We start from the raw sequence: 14,594 nt of genomic DNA on the forward strand, positions 1-14,594 counted from the left end.
ACATATGGCACCGCTATAATAAACATTAATCATCCAATTTATTAATAATAAGGGGACTGAGTAGGTTTCATTCAGTAAATCATACTACCTAATAAAGGAAGGGAAACTAATCAAACCCAATTGAAATTTCATCCCAAAAATTAAATTGTTAATAAGGTGTAATTTACTAAGTAATTAATTGGATCTCTTTTTTCTGTCATAGTAGTATTTTTTATCTGAGATAAAACTCAATGTGAATATCTCAATGAATACTAGTCTTAGCTAAGAACTAGTAGTACAACTTTTTGTGGAAAAAAAGCCATGACTCTAGAAAGTCATCAAAGATGGAGACAAACTCATGCTGTATTTTGTCATATATGATGATAAAAATGGAAGCAAACCTAACTTAATCAACCGAAAGAGAAAGAGATTGATGACTACAATATCCATAATAAATATAGGATATGATCAATACCAAACCACTCTTAAACCTTAAACGCCGAACAACATCATTATATGATAATTTGGAGTTCATTATAATGAACTAATAATAAGCTTGTAATGAACTTCAGATTTCTAAATTAGGCATGATGATGTCATTGTTTTTAAATATCAGAATTCCCTATAATGAACTACAAATAAAGTTGTAATGAACTCCGCGTTATCATATAATGATGTGTTTGGCGTTTAGCGCTTAAAACTAGTTTGGTATATAAAACAACCATTACTTTAATAAACAAATTTAACCTATTAAACAGTTTGAACTCTCAATTTGGCCTGAGTTTTAAAATTTTTTGAAACAATAATAAAAATTAATTTCGAAACAATGCCATTGTGATTCATGAATGTTAATTAGCTTGAATTAAATTTGAGGTGAAAAGAAAACAACAAAAAGTGCAGGAATATACAGATTTAAAGTAGTTAAGAAACCAAACATTAACACTGATTATCAGAGCTATACAGATCCAAAACAATTAAGCATATACATGAAAATAGACTAATTAAATCAATAATTGAACCAAATAAAACACTTACCGCTGGATTAGTTGAGGTGAATATGATGATAATTAAGTAATTAAGAGATCCATTTCTCCTCTTAATTGTATTGTTGGTGAGTGATTGAAGCTGCCAGATGACCTGATCAATAGCACCAATTCTTGAAAATAATCAAATCACTTTTCTTTTTCAAAAAAAGAAGGAAAAAAGAAGAAGAAATGGGGATGAAAATGGAGAGATTTATGAAATGTTAATAATCACAAAAATGGAGGTGTGGTTGTAATCAGATCAAGCTGGCAGCTTAACCTCTCAAAACCAGCATACATGAAAACGACAGCAGCAGCAGTAGCAATTAGGGTTTTTTTTGGCGAAACTCTGCAAAATTATTACAGCTATTTAAACTGAATCATGGCCTGTCTGAAAACCCTTCTTCTTCATTTGAAAAATACTAATAATAATAATAATTTTAAAGAAGAAAAAAAATGGAAGCTTTTGGAGAGGACCACAGATTAAATATTTTATTACAGCTATTTTATACTATACATCTACATTTACGCGTGATAACAACTTTACTTAATTCAACGTCTCAACTACACTTCGCCTTAACTACTATCACCTAATATGTTTCACTTCTCACCCCTAAAATTCTAAGAATTCATACCCGTGATATTTGAATATTTTCACTTCTGTAAATTTTCAATTCTATTCATTTATTTTCTTATCAAAGAAAACAAAAAAAAAGTGGACTTCCTCGAGTGAGGGATGGATAAAATGTGAGCATATTCTTGAAATATAACAAGAATTTTAATTAATTAATTATCTATATACATGAACCTTACCCTTTCAACGATACTCCATAATAACTAGGTGATTGCATGTATGACAATGAAAGCATAAGTGAACACAAATATATATGTACAATAATAGTAATTAATTTGTGAATTGAAATAGACAACAACTCTAGCCATAATATTGTCATGTTCTTGAGCGACATTTGGCACGGTTGATTTTAACTTTACAGTTGACGACATTGAAGCCATGAATATAAATAAATAATAGAGCTATAGCCATGGCTACTACATAGCATCTAATCAAAAGAAATTAATTATTAGAAATAATATATAGAGTGCACGAATTTTCACTAAAAGGATAGGTTAGTTGGTTGGAGAGAATATAAACGGCGCATGCTTTATCTCTCACATGGCTTATGTTGTTAATTATGTGGTTTCCTGATACATTTCAAGAGCTAATGTATATGATTATAAATCCTTCGATTCATTAATATCAATCTTATCAAATTTAATACTCCTTTATAAATGAGAAGTTATATTTGTTAGATATATAGTTTTTTATTCTTGATTTTGTTTTTTTGCTCTTGGATCTCTTCAATTTTTGCAGTCATGTTTTCTTTGTTAACTAACACAAATAAGAGAGGGACAAAGGTGGCAGTGGCATGCATAATTATGGACCACAGCGTGGGTTTAGTTTGTAATTTAGTTTAAAAGTTGAAGCGTTCATGTGATTAAGGTTGTTTTTTTGTGAATAAAGCTGATGACTATTTATGTGGATAACCTTTTTTAACATATGTCATGAATTAAGGTTCTTGTTTTTGCCTTTTTTTTGGGTCCCTTTTTTTGTCTCTACCAGTATTTTTTCCGATATCCATTTGCTTTTATTTCTTTTCTTTTCTTTTCTTTTCTTTTCTTTTCTTTTATTTTTTTTTCCTTTTCTTTCTTTTGCCTTTCTTGGTAGCATTAATAGTGCACAATTTTGCATGTGAAACAGGCTTTTATTTATGTGATAATGTGTCAAGTGGGCCTATTCTTGATAGGCCCGATAGCAGCTCGCAAGCCCACTGAATTTGGGCCAACAAGGGTACATGAACAGCCATTTGATCCCGGCCTTATTGGGTAGAATGCCTTCTGCTATCGGTTATCAACCCATCCCGAGTACTGAAAAAATTACTACTTCTACCAAAGAAGGATTCATAATTTCTATTCATAAGTCCTGCCCCAATTAAAACCAAAATTTGTGATTTTTTTGGGGACAATTTAGCCATTATTTTACTAATTAAGATACTTATCCCTAACAGAATGTGAAAAGATACTGGCCTATAATTTATCCATGAATAAGCATAATTTAATCCGGATGATCAAGGCTTAAGTAAAGAGGCACGTGGGAGTCCACAATTGGTAAAATAATTGAAGTGTGTGACGCAAACGTGTATGATTGAATTGATTCATCACACAATCTTATCCTCGCTTCCAATTCTTCTCCGCCACCGTTGACCACCACCACCTACCCGATCTTCTGCGATTCTCCTCAATCCATCTACAATATCAATCAAAACCTAAAATTGAACCGATTACCTACTCTAATCATCGCTTACTAACTCGAGATTAGCTCCTTAATTACTATTTTTGCGGGCGAGGGTTTAAATCAGGCTGTCGATTCGATTGGATTCGATCCGTGGATGGCGGTGTTGTTGGAGGACATTGTGAAGTCGGTGGAGCATCTGCTGAAGCTCATCAGCAAGACCAGCCAGGAACAGACCTATGTGGACCCCACGCTCGATCCGGTCCTGCTCGTGCCCGGGATCGCCGGTTCCATTCTCAACGCCGTTGACAGCAAAACGGGTCGGACCGAGCGGGTCTGGGTCCGGATTCTCGGAGCTGATCACGAGTTCCGGGATAAGCTCTGGTCCCGCTTCGATCCTGCTTCGGGTCAGTTCTAATTCTATATTGTTTGTGTTTCTAATTTAGGGCTTTTATAGAATTTTGTGGTGTGAGGTGTTTTATGTTGCCTGAAGTGGAGCAAGGTTATGGTTTTACGCTAATTTGCTTGTAAATTGATTGGGTTTCTGGGAGTTGCTTGTGTCTTTTATCTTCTTTGGGTTGTTGCAGTATTAGCATTCCATCCTGCTTAGTTTTGGATGAGTACACGTTTAGGATTATGGATCATATGAACTTGGTATAATTACAGTTCTATACATAAATTCTGTAGAATCTGAAAGCAGTTTCCTTTGATAAGATAATCAAATTGTGGCTTAAATATATATGACGGTGATATGCTTTGGTTTCATGAAGAAGATGGAGTGCTAAATTTTGAAAAATAGTTTCCCATAATATTAATAAGGAATGGATACATAAACCGTCCTTTGAGTTTGCCATTCCGACTTAGGTGTTCTAGTTTGAAGATTGAAAAAGAGAGACCAATTGATTTGGGACATAAAATGCCAATTTCTCTTACGTAACCTTGCACTGGAAGCATTTTTCCCAATGAGGATTGAGGACATCTCAAGGTGTTCTGACAGAATGATTGAAACAGGTAAGACAGAGTGCTTAGATCCTGACACGCACATTGAGATTCCCCAAGATAGATATGGCCTTTATGCAATTGACATGCTGGACCCTGACATGGTAAGTTTTGCTCCTTGATTCTGGTCATTTGGCGGATTGCATTTTAGTGTTCAGTGCGAAGGAGCCTGCAGTTCTTCACTTTTACTGCATGCTGCAATGAACAATTGTTGTGGATTGTTTTGCAGATTATTGGCAGTGAGTGTGTCTATTATTTTCATGACATGATAGTTGAGTTTATCAAATGGGGTTACAAAGAGGGTACGACACTCTTTGGGTTTGGATATGATTTCCGCCAAAGCAACAGGTAACTGTTGCATCCTTTGAGAAAAAGAAGTGGCCTATCGTGGCCCTTGATATACTTAAGTGTATTCTTATGTGATCAATTTATGGTTCTGCTTCTTTCTAGACTTCAGGAAACACTGGATCGCCTTGCAGCAAAGCTGGAGTCAGTTTACACAGCTTCTGGAGGAAGAAAAATAAACATAATAAGTCATTCTATGGGTGGTCTTCTGACAAAATGTTTTATGAGTCTGCATCCTGATGTAATACTCTCACTCTATCTAAATCACTTATTCAACTTTGCTTCCACCTTATCCTGTTTTCTGTTCTTTCTGATAGTGTTTCAACTTCAAGTTCCTCTTTGTTGTAGAATATGAATCTAATGTTATTTGCATTGTTTTTCAGATATTTGAGAAGTATGTCAAAAGCTGGATTGCTATAGCAGCACCATTTCAAGGTATATTAGTGGCTGGGCTAAGATTTTCTGTGGCCTGCAACCCATTCAATTTTCATCAACTTTCTCAATGAGCTAGCTCCAAACCATAGAAAAATCATGTTGAATCCCTCGTCAGCCTCAAAGTTCACAACTTTCTGGATTTTTACAGGTGCACCTGGATATATAACATCCACGTTTTTAAACGGAGCATCATTTGTTGAAGGATGGGAACAGAATTTTTTTATTTCAAAATGGAGCATGCAGCAATTGGTATGAACTTATTACTATGTACATAACCTTCACTGTTGGAGCATGCGACTATATTTGTAACAGTTTTTTTTCTTACTCTTATTTTTTGATAACTGAACAGAAATTTTAAAAGTTACTCCCTCCGTCCCACTTTAGGAGTCTCGGTTTACCATTTTTGGGTGTCCCACTTTAGGAGTCCCGGTTGGAATATTCTATAAATGGTATTAGGCCCCACATAACACTAACCTTTTTCCACTCACATTTTATTATAAAACTAATATAAAAAAGTAGGACCCACATTCCACTATCTTTTTTCACCAACTTTCTTTTACATTTCTTAAAACCTGTGCCGAACTCAACTGGGACACTTTCCTAAAGTAGGACGGAGGGAGTATAAAAGTTGAGGCCAGACTTTAGAAATTATCATGTGAACTATTTATCCCACTGCTTGATAGCTGTGTAGTTGGCATGGCATGAGCTATGGAAAGTAACTTATGCCATTTTCTTATTCATTGATGTGAACCATGACCTTACTATGATATTATTTCACAGTTCGCTTGTATTATATGGATATTAACTTTTTTTACCTCTCTGTTTCAGCTGCTTGAGTGTCCGTCAATATACGAATTGATGGCTTGTTTAGATTATAAATGGGAACATGTTCCTCTTCTTGAAATTTGGAAAAAGAGATGTGATAGTGATGGGAATTCCACCACTGTGCTAGAAACTTACCCGCCTGTTGAAGCTATACCAATCTTTATGGAAGCTCTTTCAACGAACCAGGTAAGCCACAAATTTGATGCAGATGTAGTAATATATGATGCTTCAATTTTTTTTCCAGAGAATTGTTCTTTTGTTTGAGTTTTGCAAACACAAAATAATACTTATATAATTAGAATATATGTCATATGTGCTTTTTTTTGGATGGATAAATGAATATAAATTTAAAGGTCGCGCCCTTGATGACTCGAACCAGAGACCTTTGGCATCAGGCATGACCTCTCTACCACATGGCCAAGTCACACGCAAACGTAATATGTGCTTTCTGCTTATATATGAACTTGATCAAATGCAAATGTCACTTCAGATTTAGCATTTAATTTGTGGAGTATATTGTAAGCTTATTCTTTATGATCTTTAGATACTTTACAGAAAAAGAAAAGAATGGAAGTGTTTTAGCTGGCATTGGTGAAGTAAATGTGCACATTAATATATACATGGAGGTTGCATTTCTATTATTTTCTTCTGTTTTTAAGAATGACTTCTGCATTCGACGATGGCTTCTCCGCAGATCTGCTACAGTGGTGTTGATATGGATATGCCCTTCAATCTTGAAATTTTGAAGTGGGCTAATGAGACGCGCAAGTTGTTAAGCTCAGCGAAGCTCCCTGAACAAATTAAATTCTACAATATTTATGGCTCAAATTATGACACACCGCATTGTGTTTGGTAATCAAAATCATATTCATAACTATGCATGTCTCATATACAATGCATGCTACTTTTGACCATATCCTGACCAGGCAATATGTTGCAGTTATGGAAGTAACGAGGCCCCAGTCACTGATTTGCAAGAGTTGCCTACACTCCAGGTAGAATCTTAGATGAACAATGTTCATAATTTCATATTCATGGAGAGTGTTTGGTGCATCTCTTCCCAAAAATAAATAAAATTCATACACAAATTCAGTTATCTATCTATCTATCTATCTATATATATATATATATATATATTATGATAGTGATTTTAAGAGTTGCTTAACATTAATTTTTTCGATTCTTACAGGCCAGGTACATATATGTTGATGGTGATGGAACTGTTCCGCTGGAATCTGCTAAAGTAAGTTGTCTCAATTCTTCGCTTGTAAGGTTTGGTTATGAAATTCTCCATTGATTGTACTTTTTTATGCAATTTGTCATTGGATATATACTCTTGGAATTGGAGCGTCCCTGCGGGTATATAAAATCTTATTTGTATTATTATTCTGTTGGTATAGGCTGATGGACTTCATGCAGTAGCACGGGTTGGGGTCCCAGGCGATCACAGGGGCATTCTCTGCGAACGTCAAGTGTTCAGAATCCTGAAGCACTGGTTGCGGGCTGACCACGATCCTTTCTACAACCCTGTAAATGACTATGTAATCCTACCTACTGCTTTTGAAATGGAAACCACCAAAACAAAGGGCATGGAAGTGGCCTCTCTCAAAGAGGAGTGGGAAATTGTTGGGGATGACGATGAAGACTGCACAATGGAGAAAGAGCCTCTGGTGGGTTCGATCACCGTGGCTCGAACGAGTGGCTATATGTCTGTCCAGGAGGAAGCTCATGCTACTGTTACAATTCAGTCACAAAAGGATGGTAAGAAGCATGTGGAGCTCAGTGCTGTATCTATCTCTGCAAGTGCATAGATAATTATATCCCTGTGTAAATAAAGCTTCTCATGCAACATTGTTTTATTATTAACATTTTATGTAAATATTGTGTATATACGTTACTATTGGACATGTATTGTATAATAATGCTACAAGACCTTTGATCTTTGTATCTTATAATAAATATAGTTAATACATTCGGAGTCAATTTAAGAATATGAAAATGTATTAACAAGAATATGTGATATGGAGCCATGTAGATTGGGATTTATTAACCCAAGATTTATACCATTTTTAGTGATCGATCTAATAACTGTAACACAAAATACAAAAGGAAAAGAAGGATAGAGTGGATCTAAGTCTTAAGATAAGAAATGAAGAATGTGAATTTGATATTAACTAAATGTATTGATGAAGAAGAAACATTCCAAGCAACCTTCAACATGCTAGACATAATAATGGCACCACTACTCAAAGGAATTCACATACCCGTTGATGTATATCTATACTTGATCATACTTTATTGAATCAATTGATGATCAAGCAACCTAGAAACTAGGATTTGGATAAAAACTCTCACAAAGGAGAAACAAATCTCACAAGCAACAATATTCAATATTCAACCAACTCTAAAATGAAATAAAATGCAATTTATAGGTAGGGTTCAAAATCCAAGAAATGGGCCAACAAATCTAACTCAGTGGCGCGCTACCCGGTCGGGTGAACTAAGTGTCCTCAAGTCACCCATCTGGGTGGAATTCCCTGGATCCCAACTGCCTTCGGCTTGGCACCCGGTTGGGTGGCTTTGTTGGCTGGAAGCCACCCGTCCGGGTGGTTGCTCCTGACTCGCCAATGCCATCAGGTGGGCACCCGTCCGGGTGGTCTTGTCGGACAAGAGCCACCCGGTCGGGTGGAAGCTCCTTGGACGTCTGCTGCCTTCAATATAGCACTCGGGCAGGTGTTCTGTCAAATGAACACCACCCGTCCGGGTGAGTACTCAGCGGGTGCGGCTTTCAGCGCAATCCTCATCGCCGACTCTTTGGCCTTCATCGACTCCTCTCGCATCATCTTTTGGATGAAATTGGAGAGCCATTCTTGTAGTTGCCTCGTCATGGACCTCGTTGTTGGAAATATTGCAGCCTTTACACGGGCAACCCTTGCTATTATAAAAGAACAAAAACTGGAAGGTAAATGTAACAATATAAATTACAACGAACGTAAAGAGATGCAAACTATAGTATTCTTCAAGTCGAGTCGAGTTGACCCTCTCTCCACAAGACGAAATACACCCCGGCTAGTGCTCACGGATTGGCGTAATGTCCCCAAAGATTAAGTGACTTTCCTCCTATCGAGTTGAAGCACCTTAAACTCGTAGGCTCCGGCGAACTTGAATTGGAGGCGAGAACCGAGCAATGCAATGCTCCTAATGCGAACTAGAATGCTTGAACCAACACCAGACACAAATGCATGTATGCAGACTCTTTGCTCAGTTCTCGAGAAACGATACTGTATCTGGAGAGGTAACTTGTGATTTTGAACCTTCCATAGTCAACACTATTGGACATACCGGCGGGCTAGTGGACTCGATGCCTTGAACTATTCCTCCTTGGTGTATGCCTAGTCAATAGCATCAACACAATATTGTCTTAACTCCATCAGTTCTCACGTTTGTGTCCGTTTTGGCTGTGGAACACCTCTTTGGAATTCATAAGTGACTCACACACATGAAGCGGCCCCACTTCTCACTTACATAGGTGATTCTTTCATGAGTATCCTGCCATACTGCATCTCCTTGAGATTTCAAGAATCATTAAAAGTCAAAAGACTTAACCTCTTACCACGTACAGGTTACAACACTCAATGCTTTCTAAAGAATGGGCGAAGATTAAAATCTTCTGAGTGTTACTGCTATATTTGTATAGCTTCGTTTTCCCATTGAACCAATCCCATGGGATCTCCAATCGTATGGTTGGGTTACCACTATACTCATCGTTTAAGATGTGGTTTTCAGTCCCATTCCTTTTAGCAATTTATGCATTTGATCACGGTTTAAACCTTTTGTTAACGGATCCGCTAAGTTATCCACTGACCTTACATAGTCAACTGTGATAACACCACTTGTGATCAATTGCATGACGGTATTACGTCGCCGACGAATATGTCGAGACTTACCATTGTATAAGCCACTATGTGCTCTCCCTATAGCTGCTTGGCTATCACAGTGTATCACTACTGTCGGCACTGTCTTCTTCCAGTTCACCATTCAGAAACACAGTTTTCACATCCATTTGGTGAATCTCAAGATTGTGCAAAGCAACAATCGCAAGAAGCACCCGAATGGAAGTGATTCTCGTAACAGGTGAATAGGTATCAAAAAAGTCATACCCTTTTTTCTGCTTAAAGCCTTGGACAACTAGGCGAGCTTTGTACTTATCTATAGTACCATCGGGCTTATATTTCCTTTTCAGAATCCACTTGCACCCTAAAGCCTTACAGCCTTCAGGCAAGTCTACTAACACTCAAGTGTTATTTCTCATGATGGATTCAATTTCACTATTGATAGCTTCTTGCCACCACGCTGCGTCTGGGCCAGACAAAGCTTCCGCCAGTGACTTTGGTTCACCATCCAACATGAAAGTTATGAAGTCTGGACCAAAAGCCTTAGCAATTTTAACTCTTTTACCACGTCTTGGTTCTATATCCTCAGGACTTGACCTCGTCCTTTTTGGAGGATTAGAACTAGTGGATTCATCCATCATTCTTTCACTAGAAAGATCCTCCTGCTTCTTGCAAGGGTACACATTCTCAAAGAATATAGCATTTCTTGACTCAATTGTTGTTCCTTCAGCTACGCCAGACACAGCTGACCTATGGACTAGGAAACGATATGCACTACTATTAAGTGCATGGCCAATAAAGATGCAATCGATTGTTTTAGGGCCTATTGCAACTTGTTTCGGAGGAGGCACTTCAACCTTCGCTAAGCACCCCCACACTTTGAGGTATGAATACGAAGGTTTCTTGCATTTCCACAACTCATAAGGAGTCACATCCCTATTTTTTAGTGGAATTTTGTTCAGGATATGATTCGCTGTTAACACAGCCTCCCCCCACATGTTCTTGGATAAACCAGAATTAATCAACAGAGCATCCATCATCTCTTTAAGTGTTCGATTTTTTCGTTCAGCAACTCCATTTGACTGGGGAGAATATGGAGCCGTTGTTTGGTGAATTATATCACTTGCATGACATAACTCTGCAAACGGGGCTACATACTCACCACCCCTATCACTTCGAACATACTTAATTCGACAATTAAGTTGATTTTCGGCTTCATTTTTGAAGTCTTTAAACTCTTCAATTGCCTCATCTTTACTTCTTAATAAGTAAAGGTAACAATACCTTGTGCAATTATCTATAAATGTGATGAAGTACTTTTTACCACCTCTAGTTTGCACAAATTTTAAATCACATACGTCTGTATAGATTAACTCTAGAGATTTTGTGCTCCGTTCTACTGAGCGAAATGGTAGCTTGGCCATTTTTGCTTCAACATAGACTTCACAATTCTTTTGTGAGTTAAACTCGTGAGCTTTTAGTAAATCAAGATTCACTAATCTTTTTATAGCATTTAGATTTACATGTCTCAATCTATTATGCCATAAATCAGAGCTTTCAAGCAAATAAGAGGATGTGTCATCTTCCTTATTGCTTATTCATTTTTTACGGTGAATGACCGTAACATTCAGCTCAAAAAGCTCATTCACTAGGTGACCTTCACCTATGAACTTTTCATACTTGGTCAATATAACCTTTTCACACTCAAATTCTAGTGAAAATCCATAATTTACTAGAAGTGAGCCTGACACCAAATTATTTCGGATGTTGGGGACATGCAACACGTCCTTAAGGGTAACAACCTTTTCAGATCCTAATTTTAGGAACACATTACCCACACCAACCACCTCAGAAGAGACTTGGTTTCTCATGCGTACTTTTCTACCTCCAACAGATTTGTAAGTAGAAAAAATGCTTCTCTCGGAGCACACATGACATGTGTCACTGCGGAATTCCCACCGGCTTGCGGGAATTCCATGGCGGACGTCCGCCATTGTGCGTATCATGCACGGATACGGAATTCCCGCGAGGAATTCGCAGTTCTGCGGCTTTCCGCCGAATTCCGCGGGGAATTCCGTGCGGACGTCCGCCATTGCGTCGACTCCCACGGACGTCCGCGCGGAATTCTCGTTTATTGCATTAAATGTTTTTTTTTCGGTTCCTATAAATACATCCCGTTGAACTTCATTTCATTTGCACCACTTGTATTAACAAGTTTCTCTTTCTCTAAATTTCTATTATATATCCGTAATGGCCGGTAGTGGTAGTGGTAGTGGTGGTGATGGGCATTATGAACACATGATGCGGCTGATTCACGCACTTGTGCAGGAGGCCGCGGAGAGGGAGGAACAAGCGGCCTCGGCGTCGAACATGGAGTGGATATTAGTTGGGGGAGCGTTAGATAAATTACTAGCTATCCTTAATGCAAATTGGGTAATTATATGTTAATCGGGTATACCCGATAATTAGTCTTTTAAACACCCGACCCCAATTTAAGTGGGTAGCAGGCTAACGGGTACCCAACACCTGGCTGGTATTGGGTCGGGTAGGAAATTACCCAATACCCGTTACCTTTTTCGTTCCTTTATGTGTGTGTTAGTTGAGAGCACTTCTTGTATTTGAAGTCATTTGGAAAACCAAAACATGGCAAATTGGTGAGAGCACTTGTTGTATTTCCGTTGTTGTGTCTATGTGATTAGAGATGCTAGTTTGAAACTGAGGTTGTTTATACAACATACTCACTCATTCCATCATTTAAAGAACCATTTTGACTCGGCACGAGTTTTAAGAAATTGTTTGACTTTGTGGAGAAAAGTAAAGGGAGAAAGTGAGTGGAAGATGGAACCCATTAAAAACCCTAACCAGTTTGAATAATGACAAGCAAAGGTTGTGTTATTCACTATCCTATTGTATATTAAAACAAAATTTATATTATCACATCTGCATAAGTCATGATTTAGGAAGTCATAAGGGTCTCCAAATCTTGGAAAAAATGACGTAAATCTTGGACGAAAAAGAAAGAATGTAGTATCATATAGTTTCCCGTGTCTATCCCCATGTAACAACATTTGATTCGTACCAATCTCAACATCATATGCCGTTACCGTTACATTAATTCCTAGTTGGGAAGCCGCAGCCTCACAAAGCATGTGAGCATCAGAAACCATAAATTGTTTTTGCTTGTCTTTTATCTGTAAGGTATGAGCTTAAACCGCAAGAAAACAAAGCACATAGAGGGTATCGACTCAGATGATGATGACAAGTCCATATAGTGATAAAAACAGTTAAAAAGCGAGAGAGGGAGAGAGTACCGAGGAAGCAAGAGACATTGTACATCTGCAGAAGTCTACCTCTTTTCAACATGATATCAATAATGGAGAGTTGACAAATAATGCTCTACAAAACTACAAATAAGAACATGGTTAAAAACTCATTTTGAAAGTATCATCTTGGCTTCTTGTTGTAACAATATTATGCACTAGCAACCTTTCAAAGATGCCTTCCTAAAAATAAGTAAACTTATGATTTGGGTAGGCAGAAAGATCCCAAAGAGTAATCCAAATATAACTAAATTTGAGTAATAACATAATCCCTTTATCTCATGGTCAAGAAACACTACATCTAAATGGATCATCTGATGCAGCTGATTGCTGCCCTATGCTTGTTGATGTGTGTTGAAGCTCGTAACATGACCAATGAACGAGCACAACATTCACGACGTAGATCCCCTCCATCCAAGCATGGCAGTTGTGATAGGTGTCCTATCCATCATGTTCTGCCTCACTTTCCTCATTCTAGCCTATGCCAAGGGCTTGAATGTGATGTGTGTCTGCCCAAATGTAAGGCTCGCCTTCCACATGAGTTGCATCGAGCAGCTCAGTGGATGCGCCTAATCTCAAGTTATTCTTACAGAGGGAGGAGAATCATGGGAGATCATCAAGGTTCAACCTTGCCAACACACTACAGAAGCTTGCAAGAGGGGGAGAGACGACCCGTTGTTTCAAGAATTCAAGAATTAGAGCAATGGAACACAAATTCTGCATAATGTCAAGCATATGATCATTGAATCAGATGTCGTACACAAGAGTAGATGGAGAGATGTCAACTCCTTGGACTTGATTTCTCTCAGCTCCAAGATGCTGAGAGACATCAGGCATAAAGGGCTTCCCATGAGCGGGAGGTTCAACAAAGAGGTAGCAGCTAAAGAGCAAATCTTGAAGATCAAGGAGGATATGGAGAGAAAAAGGTTGTTTGAGTCCAAGATTGCTGCAAGAACTAGACTAGCATTGATTTGGAGTGTAGCATGATGTCTAGCTCATTGGATCCGTCCTAGAAAAGATCGATGTCTGAAACGTGTTGAGGTTCACAGAATTGAACTAAAGCAATAGAAGGATCACCGGATTCTCAACTTCAGTGAGCTCAGAAAGAGATGACAAAGTTAGAAGGCTTTGGTTACCTATAGCTAGGAGAACCATTCAGTAGTTTTCTCATCAAGAAGCGAGCTTCGATGCCAGACAACCTAAGGTTGATGTGTGAATCCATATAAATCCAGATTGTTATACTTCTCTAGTTTTCAATAAAGTACCAAAATAGATAATTGTATCTGGAAATTTATACATCAGCTTTGGTGACACTCTCTTGATGTTGTTACGTATGCTTACTTTCGACTACAGAAAAGTTTGGTTATCTCAATATACACTAACTACATTAGTCAAACAACTAAAATCAATCAGATTTCTGTCAAAAAATAGAAAAATTAGTATAGTAAGTGATAGCTATGATCTGAGCTATATCCATCCAAGTAAG

The 14,594-nt window shown here is 37.8% G+C and overlaps 1 protein-coding gene and 1 pseudogene across 1 annotated transcript; both read left to right on the forward strand.

Moving 5' to 3' along the window:
- Window positions 1-3,195: 3,195 nt before the first annotated feature.
- Window positions 3,196-7,867, forward strand: LOC121791376 (lecithin-cholesterol acyltransferase-like 4). The gene is made up of 11 exons (XM_042189346.1): window positions 3,196-3,698; window positions 4,303-4,394; window positions 4,520-4,638; window positions 4,741-4,876; window positions 5,019-5,070; window positions 5,219-5,319; window positions 5,899-6,081; window positions 6,590-6,747; window positions 6,836-6,890; window positions 7,085-7,138; window positions 7,296-7,867. Exons 1-11 carry the CDS (start codon window positions 3,449-3,451, stop codon window positions 7,704-7,706), a joined length of 1,611 nt encoding a protein of 536 aa, XP_042045280.1. The 5' UTR covers window positions 3,196-3,448; the 3' UTR covers window positions 7,707-7,867.
- Window positions 7,868-13,413: 5,546 nt separating this feature from the next.
- Window positions 13,414-14,324, forward strand: LOC121791377 (annotated as a pseudogene).
- Window positions 14,325-14,594: the final 270 nt, after the last annotated feature.

Source organism: Salvia splendens, unplaced genomic scaffold (genome assembly GCF_004379255.2).
Source record: "Salvia splendens isolate huo1 unplaced genomic scaffold, SspV2 ctg795, whole genome shotgun sequence".
Lineage (NCBI taxonomy): Eukaryota > Viridiplantae > Streptophyta > Magnoliopsida > Lamiales > Lamiaceae > Salvia > Salvia splendens.

Excerpts from the sequence above, each read along its gene's own strand:
- LOC121791376 (XM_042189346.1), top strand. The coding sequence starts at position 3,449 with ATGGCGGTGTTGTTGGAGGACATTGTGAAGTCGGTGGAGCATCTGCTG. Across the intron at positions 4,395-4,519 it reads ACATGCTGGACCCTGACATG|ATTATTGGCAGTGAGTGTGT; the intron begins GTAAGTTTTGCT and ends ATTGTTTTGCAG. Across the intron at positions 7,139-7,295 it reads TTCCGCTGGAATCTGCTAAA|GCTGATGGACTTCATGCAGT; the intron begins GTAAGTTGTCTC and ends CTGTTGGTATAG.